Source organism: Mus pahari, chromosome 5 (genome assembly GCF_900095145.1).
Source record: "Mus pahari chromosome 5, PAHARI_EIJ_v1.1, whole genome shotgun sequence".
In the NCBI taxonomy this organism is placed as follows: domain Eukaryota; kingdom Metazoa; phylum Chordata; class Mammalia; order Rodentia; family Muridae; genus Mus; species Mus pahari.
Window position 1 is genome coordinate 161,798,046 of NC_034594.1, and position 18,096 is coordinate 161,816,141.

An 18,096-nucleotide genomic window follows, 5' to 3' on the forward strand; every position below is an offset into this window, starting at 1 on the left:
GAGAGAGAGAGAGAGAGAGAGAGAGAGAGAGAGAGAGAGAGAGAGAGAGCAGGTCAGAGGACAACTTTGCTCGGTCATCAGGGTAAAGGTGGGCACCTTCACCCACGGAACCATCTCACCTGGCCCCTCTGCCTTATTTTTTTGAGGTAGATTCTTTGCCTAAACCTAGTCTCACTGTTTTGGCATGTTTGGCCAGTAAACCCTAGGGACCCGTTCTCTTCAAACTCTCTAGCACTGGGATAACAGCACACAGCACCCCTCCCCCACACCCCTCCTCCCTTCCCCCAGCTTGTCTGTGAGTGCTAAGGATCAGACCCAGGCCTCCACACTTACACCCTGGGCACTTCTCCCACTGCGCCATCTCCTCAGCCGGAATGTATGTTTTCAGCCTGAAGTCGCTTGCCTGTATTGTGTGCTGCAGTAAAGGATCAGGTGAGTAAGACTTGACAAGCTTCAGCAAAAAAGTGTTCCGGTGCCAACGTGTGTCGTCTGTTACTGATGGCTTCTGGGATTTTAGGATGACACCAACCCACTTGGTCCAAAAGAGGTGAGAGTGGAAGGTAGTTCTGGCCGATTGGCTCACTTACCGGTGTGATCCTCGGCTTGCAGGTGGTGGTCGGCGGATCAGAATGGCACTACATCGCCACCCAGGGGCCCTTGCCGCATACGTGCCATGACTTCTGGCAGATGGTGTGGGAGCAGGGGGTGAACGTGATTGCCATGGTCACTGCAGAGGAGGTAAGGAACGGCTTACCTAACACCCATGTCCTGGGGAAGGGGTGGTCAGAAGGTGGGCCTGGTACCCAGGACTTGGGCTCTACTTGCTCTATGCTACAGCTCTGTGTTATAGAGTATCCATTGCCTGGTAGTGTAGCCTGTGTGTGTGTGTGTGTGTGTGTGTGTGTGTGTGTGTGTATGAGTGTGTGTGGTGTGAGTGTATGTGTGTGTGGTGTGTATGTGTATGTGTGAGTGTGTGTGTGAGTGTATGGTGTGTTTGTATGTGAGTGTGTGTGGTGTGAGTGTATGAGTGTGTGTGTGTGTGTGTGTGTGTGTGTGTGTGTGGTGAGTGTGTGTGTGTGGTGTGTGCGCGAGCTTCCTTCCCCAGAGATAGTTTACAGTGGACTCTTTCTCTCTTCGCATTTTCCCTTGTGACATAGTTCAGTACAATGAAAACCAAACACAGGATCAAAACTGACCAAACTTGAGTTCATCCAGCGGACGGTGTGTACCCCGCAGAACAGTTCAGTCTGTGCTGGGTAAACACACCCAGCGCCTCCCAACCGCAGGCGCTGCCAGTCACACATGCCACCATGCTTATCAGCTGAAAGGAGACCAGAGCCACTGCATAGGAACGAGCTTTATTCTTCAGGGAAAAGAAAAAGAAAATTCCTTTTCTTTCTTTGCCAAGCCAAACACAGGCCCTTCTTTGTAGCTGTGGAGCGGAGCCTGTGGTGTAGGAGCCTGCACGCACCTCCCCCGTGCATGCCACACTGCCTGCTCAGAGTGCGCTGACATTGAGGGAAGTGTTGGATTTCCTCTCTGTCCCACTCTCAAAGCACTTACCTTCCTTCGCCCTTTTAATCCTCGTGAAATTCCAAATTATATTTTCAAACTCAATTAGGGAACTGGCTTCATGTGTTTTACCAAGACCCTTGATATTGTGAGGCCTGGTTTCCACCTGTTACTTCAGGACTGGGAAGGGGGAAAACTGGGGCCAAAAGCCAAGTCACTGCCACACCATGACCACCAGTGACCCCCTGTGAGCATCACTGTCCCCACTGTGAGCACCAATGACCACCAGTGACCCCCTGTGAACATCACTGTCCCCACTGCCACACCATGACCACCAGTGACCCCCTGTGAGCATCACTGTCCCCACTGCCACACCATGACTACCAGTGACCCACTGTGAGCATCACTGTCCCCACTGTGAGCACCAAAGACTGCCCCGGGTAGTTCATTTCTGGAACAGTCTATGAAGAGAATGTCAAGTTCTCTAAGTTTAGATGTCTTCCTCTCCCTCTCCCTCTCCCTCTCCCATCTTTCTCTCCCTCTCCCATCTCTCTCTCCTCTCTCTGACCTTCCACCAAGAAAGTAAATTCTAGGGCTGGTAAGATGACAGAATAAAGCAGAATCTAGTGGTCCGTGGGACAGCCAAGGCTGTATCCATTTGTAAAATCCAGAAATGACTTGGACACTGAAACAAATGTATGTTTGCATTCTCAGAACAACCCACTTTTAAAAATGTATGTATGTAGTATGTATGTATGTATGTATATAATATGAGGGCATTAGATGCCCACATTCAGATGGTCGTGAGCCACCATGTGGTTGCTGGGTGTTGAACTCAGGACCTCTGGAAGAGCAGCTTGTGCTCTTAACCGCTGAGCCATCTCTCCAGCCCCAGAACAACCCACTTTTACAGGATTGGTATAAAAGGAAAAAATACTGGGGACCTAGGGAGACTCAGTCAAGCCCAGTGGTTCCAGATAGGGTGACTTGTACCCCTCCCCTAAGGATGTGCCACCTTACAAGCAGGCACACTGATAGGTCCTTCATTTAGTCAATCATTTAGTTGTCTGCCGTCAGACAGGGTCTCAGGTAGCCCAGGCTGACCTCAAACTTGCTTGCTATATAGCTAAGGCTAACCTTGAAATTTTGAACCTCTGTCTCCACCTCCCATGTGCTAGAATGACAGGCACACACCACCTCACCTGCTTTGTTCAGTCCTATGGATTGAATTCAGTGCTTCATTCGTGCTATGGATGCCCCCACCCACTGAGTGCGTCCTGGCTGATGGCTCCCTCTAACCGTCAGCTGGGTGGAGTCTCTGCACAGCTCAGTGCTCCTTCTTCCGACACCCAGCCTCTTCACCTATCTGCCCCCCCACCCCCACCCCAGCCGCCAGCCCCTCCATGCTTCCCACCCCACACCGGAGATTTCTGAACTGTGCAATGTTGGGAGAGAAAAAAAAGGCTTTGTAAATGTTAGATTGTGCATGGTCTCAGCAAAGATGTTAAAAGTTGGGAAGGAAAATGGCACCTAAGTGGCTCTTCTCTGCTTTAGCTGTAGGTTGAGCTGAGACAAGCAGAAGCAGCTCTGGGTGACAGGGGCAGTGTGTTAGAAAGAGCCCTGGGCTGTCGGCAGCAGGAGAGGCCGCGCCTGGAATGACCACCAGAATGTGCTTAGGTGGCTTACCTCCCACTCAGAAGCCTTGGGTGGCTTCTGTTCTCTGTGGGCGGACATCCAAGCTCCCTGTGGGGAGGTGAGGCCTTTCCTGCATCCCGGCCCGCGCATCCCTCCCACCCGTTCCTCTCCAGCCACCCTGCAGGCCTTTCTCGTTTTCACTCACACAGTGGCTTTTCTGTACGTCTGTACTTACTGTGTTCTGTCTAAATTCCTCACAAGGTAACTGTCATTGTCAAGGGTAACCGCCTGGGCCCACATCTGAAGGGTCCTCCCCAGCAGACACTGCACAGAGCCCCGTGGAGCTGTGACTTTAGAATGGCTGTCCAGGCTCCTGCTCGAGGATGCTAACCTCAGGAGGATAAGAGTGCATCCCTGACTTGTTTCCATTTTGCTTTTGTGTGTGACTCAGGAGGGTGGACGGACCAAAAGCCACCGATACTGGCCCAAACTGGGGTCCAAGCACAGTTCAGCCACCTACGGCAAGTTCAAGGTCACCACAAAGTTCCGGACAGATTCTGGTTGCTATGCAACCACAGGCCTAAAGGTGAAGCACCTGCTGTCCGGGCAGGAGAGGACCGTGTGGCACTTGCAGTATACGGACTGGCCCCACCATGGCTGCCCAGAAGACGTCCAAGGATTTTTGTGTAAGTTCTCCCCAGATTGAGTTTTGCCGAATACGTCGGTAGCCCGGCAGTTGAGTGGACTGTGGCCATACCTACTCTTAAGAGACTTGAGTGTTATAACACTGAGGTCCCTCACCTCTGCGTAGGACAGGGAAGAGTAACAAGTGTCCCTAATTCTGTTAACGTCTTATGCAAGTCTGCAGGAGTGTGATAACCTAATTCTGCATTGATTCAGACTTTTAGTGTCTCGATAATCAGCCACTAACATGATATAACATGGATGAATCCTGAAAACTGCACACCAAGTCAAAGATGGCAGGCATAAACACATAAGGACAGTAGGATTTGCCCGGCGTGGGGCACCTGTATCAGGCAAATCCATTACATGTATTTTTTTCTTTTCAGGGCACAGCTATTTTTAGATACTGATTAATGAGAATATATGGGTGCCATGTGTACCAGGTAGTACCCAGGGAAGGTAACCAACAGCAGGTGGGCATACTGTGTGCACCACAGAGAACCACTGTGTGCAGAGACCCACTATGTGTAGAGACTCACTGTGCACACCCCACAGAGACCCACTGTGCACACCACAGCGACCCACTGTGTGCAGAGACCCACTGTGCACATGTTGGACAACATCAGAACCTTGGCTTTATTTTTGATACGTTTAGAATCTGTCATAGGGTCTGAGAAGGCTCACAACACAGAGACAAGAAAAGACCTAGAAAACAAACAAACAAACAAACAAACAAAACTACCTCTAACATGGGGAGGGGCCTTGAGGAGCACCAAGAACACAGAGTAGGGCAGCGATGGGGCAAAGAATCCAATGCCCCAGAGAGGTTAAGTGACCGGTTGTCAGTCCCAGTGTCAGTGAGATGGGGTGTGTGCTCTCCAGAACTTCCCGCCTCCTAACAGCACTAATTATTCAGTTTAGAGACTTCTGCTGGTGGGCTTGTTAAAGTTGTCCCTAAGAAGAAAATCCGGGTAAATACAAATAGATTGGCTTGATGATTGACAACTCTGCTGACAGGTGGGCCCACGAGACACTCTAAAGTATAGTCAGATCTTTAAGTCAGAGGCAGTTTGAGGAATGACAGTTGAAGCTATTGGAGGACACAGGGCATCCCTTTAAAGAGTGTGGGTTGCCCAAGGTTGATTTTGTAAAGTCTTGACGCAGTGATGCTGTATGACACCATGGAAACGCTGGCTGTTAGAATGTCCAAAGAACCTATTTTACTTGTTACGTGATTACAGCTAAAACCATTAAGGATCCTGTGGCTGTTTTTCCTTTGTGTCCCTCTGGGACAGTCAACAAACCTTTGTGCTGGGCTGGGCAGCTGCTAGAAGCTGTGAGGACGTGTCTTGAACCCTCTACCCACAGGCTTGTCGTCCCCAGAAGTGGGGTTCGTATTGAATGGTCACATAACTTCATGGAAGTGGATTCCCCCAAAGCCTTTTTTTTTTTTTTTTTTCTGTCTGAAAATGAATTCAAGCCTTGGTTGACATTCACTGATTCTGTGCTGGGAAAGAGGATGGGGCAGGTGTCTGCTCTTCCCCCAACAGGAATTGGCTCTGACAGGCGGGCATTTCAAGGGGACTTAGCGGATGCTCTGATCCCAGTCTGTTAGTGGTATGAAATACTGTAAGTAATGTCTAGAATCATCTGCTAGGGGGACTTGGGGATTTGCAGAGAGGGAAACAGAATTTAATTTTTTAAAAAGAACTATTTAAAGAACAAGTTCTCCTGTGGACTAATTGACTCCCAGCTGGTCTCTTCTGGCTTTGGGGTATTGCAGCAGTTACCAGCCAAATGATTAGCGTCTTATAAGAATTGCAAATTATTATGACTGGAAAACAAAAGAGTCACCCTCAGCCCTGGCACCTCCCCCACCATCCCCCCTGGACGCAAAGTCATGTGACACACTTGGGTGACAAGATTCACATTTTATCTTGCAGCCTACTTGGAGGAAATCCAGTCAGTCAGGCGCCACACCAACAGCGTGCTGGAAGGCATCAAGACCAGGCACCCCCCCATCGTGGTTCACTGCAGCGCGGGGGTGGGAAGGACCGGCGTGGTGATTCTCTCTGAGCTCATGATCTACTGCCTGGAACATGATGAAGTGAGTCGTCCGCCTCTCCCTCGCCGCCTTTTGATTGTGTTTACTTTCATGGGATGGAAAGTGAACTTGGACCTGTGCACGCGTGTGTGGAGGCCACAGTTCAACCTCAGTGGGCATCCTTTAGGCACCATCGGCATCTCTCATCACTAAACTAAGTAGGCTATGCTGTCTGGCCAGTGAGCCCCAGGGCTCCTCCTGTTCCACCTCCCAGCACTGGGATTAAGTCCACACTACCATGTAGAGTTATTGTTCACAACTATGGTGCTTTAAAAATTTATCTCAGATCCTCACACTTCTGTGGCGAGCAGTTTACCCACTGAACCACGGTCCCAGGCCTCTCTCAGAGTGCCATACCTTGGTGCCAGTTCTCACCATGATCCTACCAGCTTTGTGGCTGAGTCCTCTGCTGACCTGCCGTCCCTAGCTGGACTCCGGTATCTATAGCTTTCCTGTCTCTTACTGCCTTACTGCTCACTGCTGAGCGCAGGCTCCTAAATACAAGAAGAAATGAGGGTGTTCTAGAAACGTCCAGCAAAGCTGACTGCCCTGCCGTGGGCATTCACTTCCAGAAGCAGGCAGATGAGTTCTGTTGTGGTTGTTTGACGTGGCACGTGGCTCTGGCATGTGTAGTTCAGATGTGTCCTGCATTCCTGGGATGTGCTTTGGCCCAAATCCTGTGTGATGATGGATGCCTCTCTGTAGGACATGGTTGTTGTCCTTATGGTATTGTTGGTATTCTGTCTGGACTCCACCCCCACAGTTACCTGGCAACAGCCAGGTAGGCCTGGCCCACTATAAAGGGGCTGCTTGCCCCCTCCTCTGTCTCTTACTCCTCCTTCCCACTTGCTTGTCTCTTGCTCTCTCGTTCCCCTCCCTCCCCATTCCCTTCCACGCATCCCCCCCCCCAGGTGGTCACGGCTCTGCTTCTCTACTCTCTCCTTCTCTCTGCCTTTCCCTGCCTCTGCTACCCTCTTAACCCCCTCCCCATGCCCCGCATAAACTTTATTCTATACTATACTGTCATGTGGCTGGTCCCTCAGGGGGAAGGGATGCCTCAGCATGGGCCCACCGAGGCACCCCCTTCCCCCACACCTCACCACACCCCCATAGAACATATTCTTATACTGCTTTATCTTTTTTTATAATCACAACAGGTATAGTTTTTATTTGGGGGTGTTTGCCCTTGTCTGGCTTGGCAGTATATTGTGTATGTAGTGCACAGGCTGGCTATGTGAGCCAGCATTGGCCGATCTTTGTTTTAATCACACAGGGCGTGTGTTATCTCGAGTTGCCATAGACTCTGGCGTTACAGTGAGAGCCATTGACAATAGCTTTGCTTTCATTCACATAAGATTGTGTGCAGGGTGGGGACAGCGGTTTTGGATTCTGCTTCTCTGTTTGTCTGTTGGTTTGTTTGTGAAAGTTCTAGGGATCTAACCCAGAACATCTGTCAGTCAAAGTGCCGTACCACAGAGCTGTACGCACCCCGTTGTGGGCGTTCTCTTGTGCTTCCTAGTGGGTCTTGCTATGTAACCCACCAGGCCCCAAGCCCTAGGATGTAAGGTTAATAAAATGGCATCCTTACCTCTGCTCCATGGAAAGCCAGGCTCAGAGGAGGAAACCCAGGCCCAGAAGCAATCGTGTGATGTAGCTGGCCCTGTGTAGCTTTAAGCAGCTGTCTGATGGCAGGAAGCAAGCTCTCCTCCTCTGAGGTCACTTCCTGCCTTCACACTTTTTCCAACAAGCTGTTCAGTTTCCAGATTGTGCATCGAGGAGCTCTTGTTCTGTGTAATGGACGCTTCAGTGTGTTAGTATGTATACTAGTAGACTTGGAGATTTGAAAATCAGCTTTATTTAACACTGCCCCGTCCTTAGCTCTTTGGAGACCCATCCACAACCTAGGTGAAGACTGGAGATTGTGTTGCTCACTGTGCATCAAAGCCAGCCTGGCGCAGCATGGGTGTGGGATCCGGTGGGCTCCCCGAGGCTCAGCGTGGCTCAGGGCTCCCAGCCCCCGCTGTAGTGTTTCCTTTGGTACCCAGCTGCATGCCAGCACATTCCTTGCCGGTGTAGGGCAGTCCTAAAACAACTTCTGTTCCCACTGATATTCAGCGATAGCAAGGTGACTCACACAGTTCATTTCCTTCCCCCAGCACTGGTACAGCCACCCTTATCTGTCCTGTTTGTTTCCCATGGTTGCTGTTGACCAAGGAGGACCAGACTGGGTGCTCCGCCCCGTGCTCTTCAGGCCTGGCTCCTCCCACTCCTGTCTCCCTCTCAGGAGAAGGGCAGACATGTTTAGTTTGTTCCTTAAACAAAGACTTTTAATAAATAAATATGAAACCGTTAGGCCTCCTTTCTCCCATCCTGGCTTAGCCTGCCTTTTCTAATAGCTGAGTTGGTTTTGAGTGTTTTATATTTTTGGTTTGTGATTCTTTGTTGGTTCATTTTGCCAACAAAGAAGTGGCTTTTCTTTTCCCCACACTTTCCCCCTTTTGTCTCATTTTAAAAAATATTTTTAATTATGTGGAGATGCTGGGTTAGGCATGTGTGTGAGTACAACGCCCACAGAGGCCAGAGGAAAGTGTCTGCGGATCTGACGTGGAGTCACGGTGGTTGTGAGCTAGCTGCCTGATGGGTGCGCCAGGAGCTGGTGGGAGTGTGGAGTCCTACCTCCTGAGCTCGCCCGCCCCATTGTCTCATTCTCATGATTCACAACAGTAGATCTTGGGGAGTGAGGGGAGGTTCTGCTGCAGCAGCGGCAAGGTGGTGGCTGTGAGTTCAAGGTTGGTCCCAGGCTGCTTTGCAGTGTCAGTGCCCTGTGGCTTTCCCTGCTGTTCATTGTGTGTCAAGGACCATGTCTGCCCTGCCCTGCATAATGCCAGGGGCACTGTGTACCAGTGGTAGTGGGGATTCGATGGCGGGGGTGGTGGGGGTGAGGATGGGGTGGGGGTGAGGATGGGGTGGGGGTGAGGATGGGGGTAGGGGTGATGGTAGGCATGATGGTGGGGATAAGGAGGGTGGAAGAGGATCTGAGAGAGATAGAAATGGAGGAGGAGGAGGCTGGGGAGGCAGGGAGGGACGGCAGATTTGGAGGCGGCTGTCACAAGAGAACAGAGGTACCTTGAGGGCTGAGGAGCTATCCCAGTGGCCACTTGTGAAGCGGATCGCTAGCATCCATGAAAAGCTGGGTGTGGACAAGCACACCGAGAGCCAGGGGAGGCGTGGGACTCACAGGACACAGATCACAGATGACTACACAGGGCGGGAAGGGCACAGCACCACAGCGCTGGGGCTCACTGGCCAGCCAACCCAGATGAGAAGCCGCAAGCTCCAGTTCAGTGAGGGACTCTGTCGCAACGGCATAGGGTGTCCGATGTCCGCCTCTGAGCATATGCACCCACACGCACTGGTGTGCACATAGACACACATATCCCATACACGAGTATCCACACCCCACATGAAGGAAATATCTGGGCTGGCAAGATGGGTCAGTGGGTAAAAGGTACTTGACAGCAAGCTTTACCACCTGAGTTTGGTTCCCAGGACACACACAAATAAATGTAATAAAATCTATTTTTTTTTAATAGAAATAGCTAACTTGAGGGGGTTGAGGCAGGAGCATCATGTGTTTGAAGTCAGCTTAGACTACCGAGTTCCTCAAAATTTTTCTCAACCCGTATGCAAAGGATAGGGAGGGAAGGAATGGTATTTGGCATTCGCCACAGTCAACTGCTTTGAGAACCTTGCAGTGTAAGTTCAAACAGCTTTCAGATTCACCCACACGAGTGAACACACACGAGTGAACGATACCACACCAGGGACAGGGGTCTCCAACCCTGGCACAGAGCCTCCTGATTCCTAAAGCCCTAGGAGGTCAGAACCCTTAGCTCCGCCTCCTTCCTGGGAGGGGAGGGGAGATCTCAGGGAGGCATCCTGTCTCAGCCTGTGTGCCCTTTCTGTTCCCTTGCAGAAGGTGGAGGTGCCCACGATGCTGCGATTCCTCAGGGAGCAGAGGATGTTCATGATCCAGACCATTGCGCAGTACAAGTTCGTCTACCAAATCCTCGTCCAGTTCCTGCAGAATTCCAGGCTCATTTGATCTCCTCTGGGATGGTGCAGCTTCTGGAGAAGGGACCCAGCTCTGTCCTGCAGGGGGCGCCACTTCCAGACAACATCTGCCTCCCCCTGCCGGAGGTGGATGGCTGGCAGCAGGCAGGAGCCAGAGTTACTCACAAATATCATGTATTATTTTATATGAGATAATTTATTTTTTTTTTCCCTCTTTGGAATAAGTTCTGTGAGTTAGTATAGTGCTCCCTCCCCCACAATAATATAGTGCTTCTCATTTGAACCACACGCTGACTGATCTGCAGTGTAAGCCTCCGGGAGGGGAGGTGGTGGCCCCATGGGACGTTCCAGACACAGAGGCATAAAGGGAAAGCATCTCTAGTGAAGTTGCAGACAGATTGGCAATGCCCCAGTCAAAAGTGGCAAGAGAGAGAAACCATCCTCAGCTGGAAGGGAGAGAGCCAAGGTCCTGGAAGGTGGTCCTTTCCACACTGGGTTCCTGCACCTTGCTGAGTGGTTGCTTTTCTCTCCTTCATTTCTGTCCTCGCCCTCAGCCATCTTTCTCTGGAAGCCTGGGTGAAGGAAGGGTGGGATTGGCTGGAGAGCACCATGCCTCTAAGGGTGGTGATGCCGTCTTTGGTCCATGGGGGGCGCTGCTGTCTTTTTTTTCACCCCTTGTTCTGGCTCAGAAGTCTGATAGAACGATGGATGGCAGGCTGGGTATCTGCTGCTTTGTCTCGTATACTCACAACACTGTAGTCTGGTAGCCCGGAGCCAGGCGGTCTGCACAGCTCAGCAAGCCCTCTGCCTGATTCTGATTGTGAGAAGATAACCCACCAGGGTGGGAATGGAGTCGGGTGTGGCCTTGGTGTGGATTCTTAGCTGCACAATGTTGCGTGTGGTGAATGGTGACGTAGAAGATGGAGTTCAGGTACATTCCATCTTCCTATCCGTTCCTAAGATGTTAGAAGGGTCTTAAGGAAATGCACATTGGGGAGCTGTCTGGCACTTAGTAGGGCCCTGCTGGGGAGGTACATACCTGTGTCCAACCCACTGTGTGCTGCTTGGTTCTAGGCTGTAGCTGATGAAGGCTGAGTTGGTTCCTCTTAGAGCTCCCTTGTTGTCATGAGGCAGAGTTCCTGGGTGATCTTGAATTTGCTGTGTAGAGAGAGGATGGCTCCTAACCTTTCACATCTTCCCCTCCCACGTGCTGGGATTTCAGGTGTGTCCCACCACACAGGGGCCACCACGGCCCCTTGTTATGAATGCTGAGACTGTCTACTACAAAACCTTCTACCGCCTCCCTGTCCTGTGTAGCCCAGCCTGGTCAGTGATGACATTAACCACGTTTGATTCGAAGCCCAGTTTCCTGTCTATGTCTAATTTTGCTCAGAGTATAATTTTCTAAACTGTGAGTTTGTGGGACTGAATGTGTCAGGTCTTCCTCCACAGTTACATTTTTCCCTATTTCCTGAGCTGAAAAGACCAAACAGAAAATGTGTGTCTTTGTGGCTTCTGTCTCCACCCACTAGTGAATGCTTATGACAGCAGATTCCCCATTAACTCCTGGAAGATGAGCCAAGCTGTCTTCACCCTGGGCTGGGGTGGTGCTGGTGCTGATGTTGATACAGCATCTGTGGGTTCAGATTCTGTGGAGGAGGTGCTTCCATCTTTCCTTCCACCATGCAAATTGAATCAAGGGGTCTAAGTGTGCAAGCCTTGTGGACCTGGTGTACTGTGTAAACTCTGACATAGGTGTTTCGGGGAAAATGTTCGAGTCTTAAGGGTGGGAAGTCCCGTTTAACTTCCTTTGACTATGTTTCCCCTTTACATGTCCTGACATTCGGTCCCACTTACGGTTTCATTGTGCAATGAAGAACGCTGCTGATCCTCTCCTGCTCTCTCTGAGCTGTAGTCGGTCAGAAAGTCTCCCTTGGGCAGCAAGGAGATAAGATGCCCCTTTGCACTGGTCACTGTGGAGGGGGAGCTGTTTCTACCCTGTGTTAGCAGAACAAGGTACAGGGAAGATGTCAGTTGGCTACCCAACTTCCTAACCAACACATGGTGAGACCCAAAGGAGAACATTTAAGTGTCCCTAGTACGTATGTATTCCATTCTCAAACACCGTTGCTTCTGGTTCTTCAGTAACATTCCAAATTCCTTTCCAGTCCCCAGTAATTCCCCGTGGATCTCTGGTTAAATTATCATCAGGCATTTAAAGTGGCATCTGCATAATAATTGCCCAGAGATGCCTTCTATCTGGGAAGTGAGCCAAGGAATAAACCTTGAAGCAAAGTGTATTAAATTAGTTATCTGGTTAGGCCTTTTGGAAAGGTTTCCTGTGATGCACGGGGGCCAGAGCTGGAGTTGTCAGAGCCCGTTGCCGCAGTTTGGATTTGAAAGAGGGGAAAATTAAAACAGGAGCCAGTAAGTCATCCCATCTCACAGCACGGACCGCTCGCCGGCCCCGGTTTGGAGGTTTTCCAGTGGTACCACACTCTTACACTCATCGGCCTACGTCCACCTTTGTCCTGCCTGGTTCAGGGGTCTCTGTATCCTGGCTGCTTAACATGGCCTTCATTCCTGAGGTTGTGAGTTAGGTTAAAGGTGAAGCTGCGGAGTTTCTGGCTGGACTGTGGCTTGTCTTAGGCGGCTCTGCAGTAACTTCAGGTGGAATCCCGGGGGCGCTGCACATCCGCATATTCTTCTTCTTTGCTAAGAAGTAGAGGAGAAAATAGTGCTAGGCATGTAAGTCGCTTTATGGAGGTGAGGACTAGTGGGTTCCTCCGATCACTTGGAGCTGAGTCGCAGATACTACGGAGGCTGAGGGCATCTCACGTGCAATAAGCACTGATTGAATGCGCTTACTTTGGGAGACTTTTACTGTTATGAGAAAAGGATTACTCACAGTTAGAAGCAAGCTGTCATCCTGTCCCCCCCCCCAACACCTACCCCAGTCTTGGGCTCTCTCAGCCACCTCCACTCCAGGACATGGTCCTCATGGGACACAACCACCAGCTTCTAAGCAAGCCATACCCCGCCCTCTCTCAGCTTCTGCTTTCAGCAGCTACCTCCTGTCCATCAGCATTTTCCTATTTTTTTTCTAGTTTAACGTAGATTGACCTGTAGTGCATTTCCAGGCTGACTGAATACATAATTGTTTCTTCCCCAGTTCAGGCAGGACGTAACGCCATTTGTCTTTTCTACAACTAAGCTAGTGGACACAGAACTGGTTCTTTGTGACCCTGCTACCGCACTGTGCTGGACTTGCATCTGGTCAGGCTGGGAGGTGCCCCTGGATGCTGACAGGCTGGGCTGACAGACGTGATGCTGTGTAGTCCTCTGTTACTCCCTTGACACTTAGGCCAGACATTATCGGTGAGCCTTCTAGGCTCTCCCATTTTTAGTGGCATGTCTGATGGAGAGGGCGAATTTAGTTAATTGATTAATGCTTGGAGAAGATGCGCCAGTTACTTGAGGTGGAGGGGAGGGGAGAATTCCAGGACATTCTAGAATAAACTCAACGAACATGATTAGCCCTGACCCCTGTTTGTAATAATTTATTCATTTTGTCTCAGTATTAGGAATGAGCTGTCCACGGAGTGCCCGGTCACTGCCGTGTGGCCCTCAGCTTCTGCATTTACCAAAGATTCTGCCACTGTTGCTTCTTGCTGGCGCTCTAGGACCAGGTTCTCATTCAGTGTTCTCTGCCCACGAGTGACGGCTCCGGCTCACTCTAACTGAGAGCTTTGAGCCTTCCATGGGAATGGCACATTCCCTGGTGATCTATGACTTGATGCGTTGGCTCTGGAGGGTGGAGTCAGTCACAGTTAGCCCTGGAGGGTTACCACAGTCTGAGCATAGAGGTAGAAGCATACTGGCCTTCGCCTTGCTTCTGTGTCCTTCGGTGGCAAATCACCTTTCCAGGGACATCTGCTGAATGTAGTACCCACATGTCTGGGGAAATATGAGGGTGTGCTCAGCACATGCTGCCAACATGGCTTATCCAGATGTCAGTTATTCTAGTGGAGCTGGGACATTGTCCAGCAGCTTGTCCACATTCATCCTCTCTTTCCTGTTCTCAGCCTTTGCATTCCATTAGAGCCTTTGGAAAAGTGGGTGTTTTCACTGGGTGTGTCCAGTCCTTGGTAACCTTCGCCCTTTCTCAGGCTTTTACTGACGTGTTCCTGTTGGCCTGTTCGTGACTGGGCACTGGGGGTCTGGCACCCTTCATTCTCACGGATGGATAATGCGCGGCTGTTTGGAGATCGGTTCTTGCCGTTTGGAGCTGGGTTCAGCCTCCTCATTTTAGAGATAAATTAAAGGGTATTTGGTTGTCTGGCAGGGGTTGGAGCAAATGCCAGCCTAAATATGGTTAACTGGTGCATAGAAAGTGACTCTTGGGCTATACTCTTGCCAGTAGGACCATCATTCACGAGAAGTGCTCAGAGCTTGTCCAAGGACAGTAGGGAGAGGTTAGATAGCCCCTGAATTTCTTACCCAAAATTTTTCGAGCATATAATTTTTTTTTGAACCCTGCCACTATGTCAGGGTTCAAAATTGGAAACTATGATGCTACGCCCCAGAGAAGATTGTGCTCCAGCCTTGAGATCTACTTCTCCTGGGTTCCTTGCCTGCTCCCCGTATGGTTGTGACGTGTGGTCTTCGCACTTGGAGACTCCTCGCCTGATACGGCATGCTTGTGAGCAGAGAGTTGTGCCCACGTGTGCTACTCCCATGCTCAGCACTCGCAATCTCTCTTGCTTGTGAGTGCCTGTGCAAGTCACGTTTATGCAAACGCTCAGGGGCGGCAGTGAGCGTCCTTGAGCTTGGACGCGGTGGCGCCCCTGTGTGATGTTACTGTCTGCATTTCCAGGTCACTTTGTCCACCCAGAGTACCACCAGCTTTCCTTCCTTGCTCACTTGCTTTCCGGACCAGCTCTCTGAAGCCCACTTTTAATTTTACCCTACCTGTCCACGAAGCTCCTATAAAAGTCAAATCTGGCAAAGGACCATGGTCTTAAACCTCTCTAAAATGTCCACGGAGGAATTCTAAATTCAAGAAAGAATGGTTCCATGGCTTCCAGGGCTGGGGGATGGGATCTGGGAAATGAGTGTCCAAAATGAATCATGTAGAAGGCTTCTCACAACCAGGCCTCTGTCCTGAGGGGCAACATTCTCCCTCAGTACCAGAAGAAAGGAAAATAAGGATGGATATTAGTGAGACTAGAAATGAGGGCAGCAGGCTTCCTGTTTGTCTCCGGTGCCCCTAACAGGCTTTTGGGTGAGGAGAGTGCTGTGGTGAACTGCAGTCTCCCTACTTCTGGCTTGCTGGACTGTTCGCTTTAGTCTCCCTGGTCGCCCCACACGGCTGTGATTGATAGCTAATGCATGGTAAGCTATCTATCCACCCCCCTGCCTTGTTTATTTTTTCTTCCCCAACCTCTACCTTCAGGGACACAAACTCTTTTGGGTAGAAAGCTAAGAGGGGAGAGGCTAAGAGTTTTAGATGGGGTTTTTCCGTGCCTTGGGGTGGGACCTCCGCTAAACACTCAGGAATGCCAAGTGTAGCCAGGTGGCTCGCGCTTGGCGTTCTCGGCATTTCTTTGGGGCTTTAGCCTCCTTCAGTGCAGTGTTGGCTAATAAATACCTTCAGCATTGAACTGAAAACTGTCCTTTGGAGCCATTTTATTTAGACTCAACGGCTGTAAAGTTTTATTGTAATTTCCTTTGAAGTTCCTTGCCACTATTGGTAGTCCTAAAATTCTTTAACCACATTCTTTTAGACACAAGCTCACACTTCCTTAGAGATGATTTCCACTGTGTGCCCTGGCTGAGGGTTCCCTAGGGGAGATTACATTTGCAGATGACTATTGAAAGTGTAACCTTTTGTGACTTGTTACACACTAACTGGCTAGTTTGCTTCACTAGTCAGTCACTTCATTCAGTATTTGGATGCTTGCTTTTGGTTGATGCTGTCAGATGGTGCGAGTTTTGGTTTCCTTCAAAATAACTGACATTTAATAGTTTTTATTTTGAAATGATGCATAGACACCCCCACCCCACCCCAGCTTAGAAACCCCAGCTTTCTTTAGGGTTCTTGGGTCAGCCCACAGAAGCCCTCAGACCTCAGCTATCATGGCTGGAATGCAGGGCTATGCCAGATGTGGTTGGCTTTTGTGAGCTGGCCTGGACATGGGCTAGCACCCACTACATTGTAAATTGTTTAAAAAAAAAAAAAAAAAAAAAGCATTCCAGGTTGGGACTCAGCACCCAGCCTGTGGCAGCTGCTCGCTCCTCGGCAGAGAAGATGGCTGTCAAACCTCTCTCCTAGCAAACTGCACCTGTGAGCAGGGGAAGGGCAGAGGAGACGAGAGGACATTCCTTCCTAAGTTCCCGATGATCATATTGACTGTGCTTTGTCAGAGACTCTCAGTCACGTGGATAACATTAAATGCCCTAAATAAAGCTATGCACGCTGTTCCATGGGCTGCTGTCTGTCAGTGACAAGCTTCTGCTCACTAGCCTCTCACACAGCTCTGAGGTGTAGGGTGCCTCCTTTTGACAGTATTCTTTTGCACTGTTCCCTCTTTCTACAAAGTCTTATTTAGATATTGGTTATCTCTGTCCTTGTCATTGCTGTAAGATGTCTCCTATGTGCCTTTACAAATGTGAGATCTTTATTCTAACCCCATTTTGTTTTTGGTAAAAAGATATCTATTGATTTCTACATGCAATAAACCTTGTTTTGAGAGAAAGCACCTGTCTTTTCGTAACACACCTGCACTAGCTGAATACACTGGCTCCCCTTATTCTGTATGTGCACGCTCGTGTGGGTGCACATGTGTGGGTGTGCATTCACATGTGTGAACATGCCTGTAGAGACCAGATGTCAACCGTGGGTATCATTCATCAGGCACCATTTCCCTCCCTCATTGTTTTGAACAGGGTTTCTCACTGGCTTGGGACTTCTGATTCAAGCAAGCCTGGGGATATCTTGTCCCTTCCACTGGGTTTACACATATGTGCCACCAAGCCGAGTTCTAGGGTTCAAACTCAGGACCTCACGCTCACGTGGCCAACACATTACTGATGGGGCTATCTTCCCAGCCTTACCACCTCTTACTTTAAGATGGGTTTTATAGGCAAAGACCTCGAGGAAAACCTATCTTGATTTTCTCCTGATGTTATTTTCACCTGGGCTTTTTTTTTTTTTTAACCCTTGCACGACCTGGTCTTGAAGCAGGTTTTGTTTGCAGTTCCTCTGAAAGAGCAGCACTCAACCCTTAACCACAGAACCATTTCTCCAGCTTGAGAAGAAAAAAGAAATTATAAAGACGCTCAAAGCAAAGGTGCACACACAGAACCACATGCTAAACGTGAGGAAATGGTACCCACGGGAACCAATGAGTGTGCTTGTGAGCTTACACTGTATTTTCTTCAGCTGTACAAAATAAAAAATCTAGGACTCAAGAATGTTTGAGCAACAAAACCCTTTTGAGGCAAAAATCTAGACAAATTGGGCTGGAGAGATGGCTCAGAGGTTAAGAGCACTGACTGCTCTTCTAGAGGTCCTGAGTTCAATTCCCAGCAACCACATGGTGGCTCACAACCATCTGCAATGGGATTGGATGTCCTCTTCTGGTGTGTCTGAAGACAGCTACAGTGTACTCATACAAATAAAATAAATAATTAAAAAAAATCTAGACAAATTAGTGAACCTGCCATGTTCATGACGTCATACATGAGTGTACAGATCCTCCCTGTGTCACTAGCTGTGATGTGGACCCAGAAAAACCCCTGGCAGCTCCCTGGGTGTGAGGGAGAAAGAAACCAGGTCTAAAGGCCTTAGAGTTACTGGGTGTGAGCACTGGAGAGAAGGCTCCTTAAGAGTGCTCTCTGGGGCTGGAGAGATGGCTCGGCGGTTAAGAGCACCGACTGCTCTTCTGAAGGTTGTGAGTTCAAATCCCAGCAACCACTTGGTGGCTCACAACCATCCGTAATGAGATCTGATGCCCTCTTCTGGGGTGTCTGAAGACAGCTACAGTGTACTTACATATAATAAATAAATAAATCTTTAAAAAAAA

The 18,096-nt window shown here is 49.7% G+C and overlaps 1 protein-coding gene across 2 annotated transcripts in view; it reads left to right on the forward strand.

Annotated features, from left to right (window-relative positions):
- The window catches only part of Ptpn14 (protein tyrosine phosphatase non-receptor type 14), a 144,898-nt gene extending 128,131 nt beyond the window's left edge, over positions 1-16,767 (forward strand). For both annotated transcript variants that reach the window (XM_021197543.2, XM_029538489.1), the window contains exons 16-19: positions 610-738; positions 3,599-3,833; positions 5,775-5,938; positions 9,912-16,767. In XM_021197543.2, coding sequence (XP_021053202.1) covers positions 610-738; positions 3,599-3,833; positions 5,775-5,938; positions 9,912-10,040 — 657 coding nt within the window. In that variant the 3' untranslated portion in view covers positions 10,041-16,767. The remainder of the gene's footprint in view (positions 1-609; positions 739-3,598; positions 3,834-5,774; positions 5,939-9,911) is intronic.
- The last annotated feature ends 1,329 nt before the right edge of the window (positions 16,768-18,096 follow it).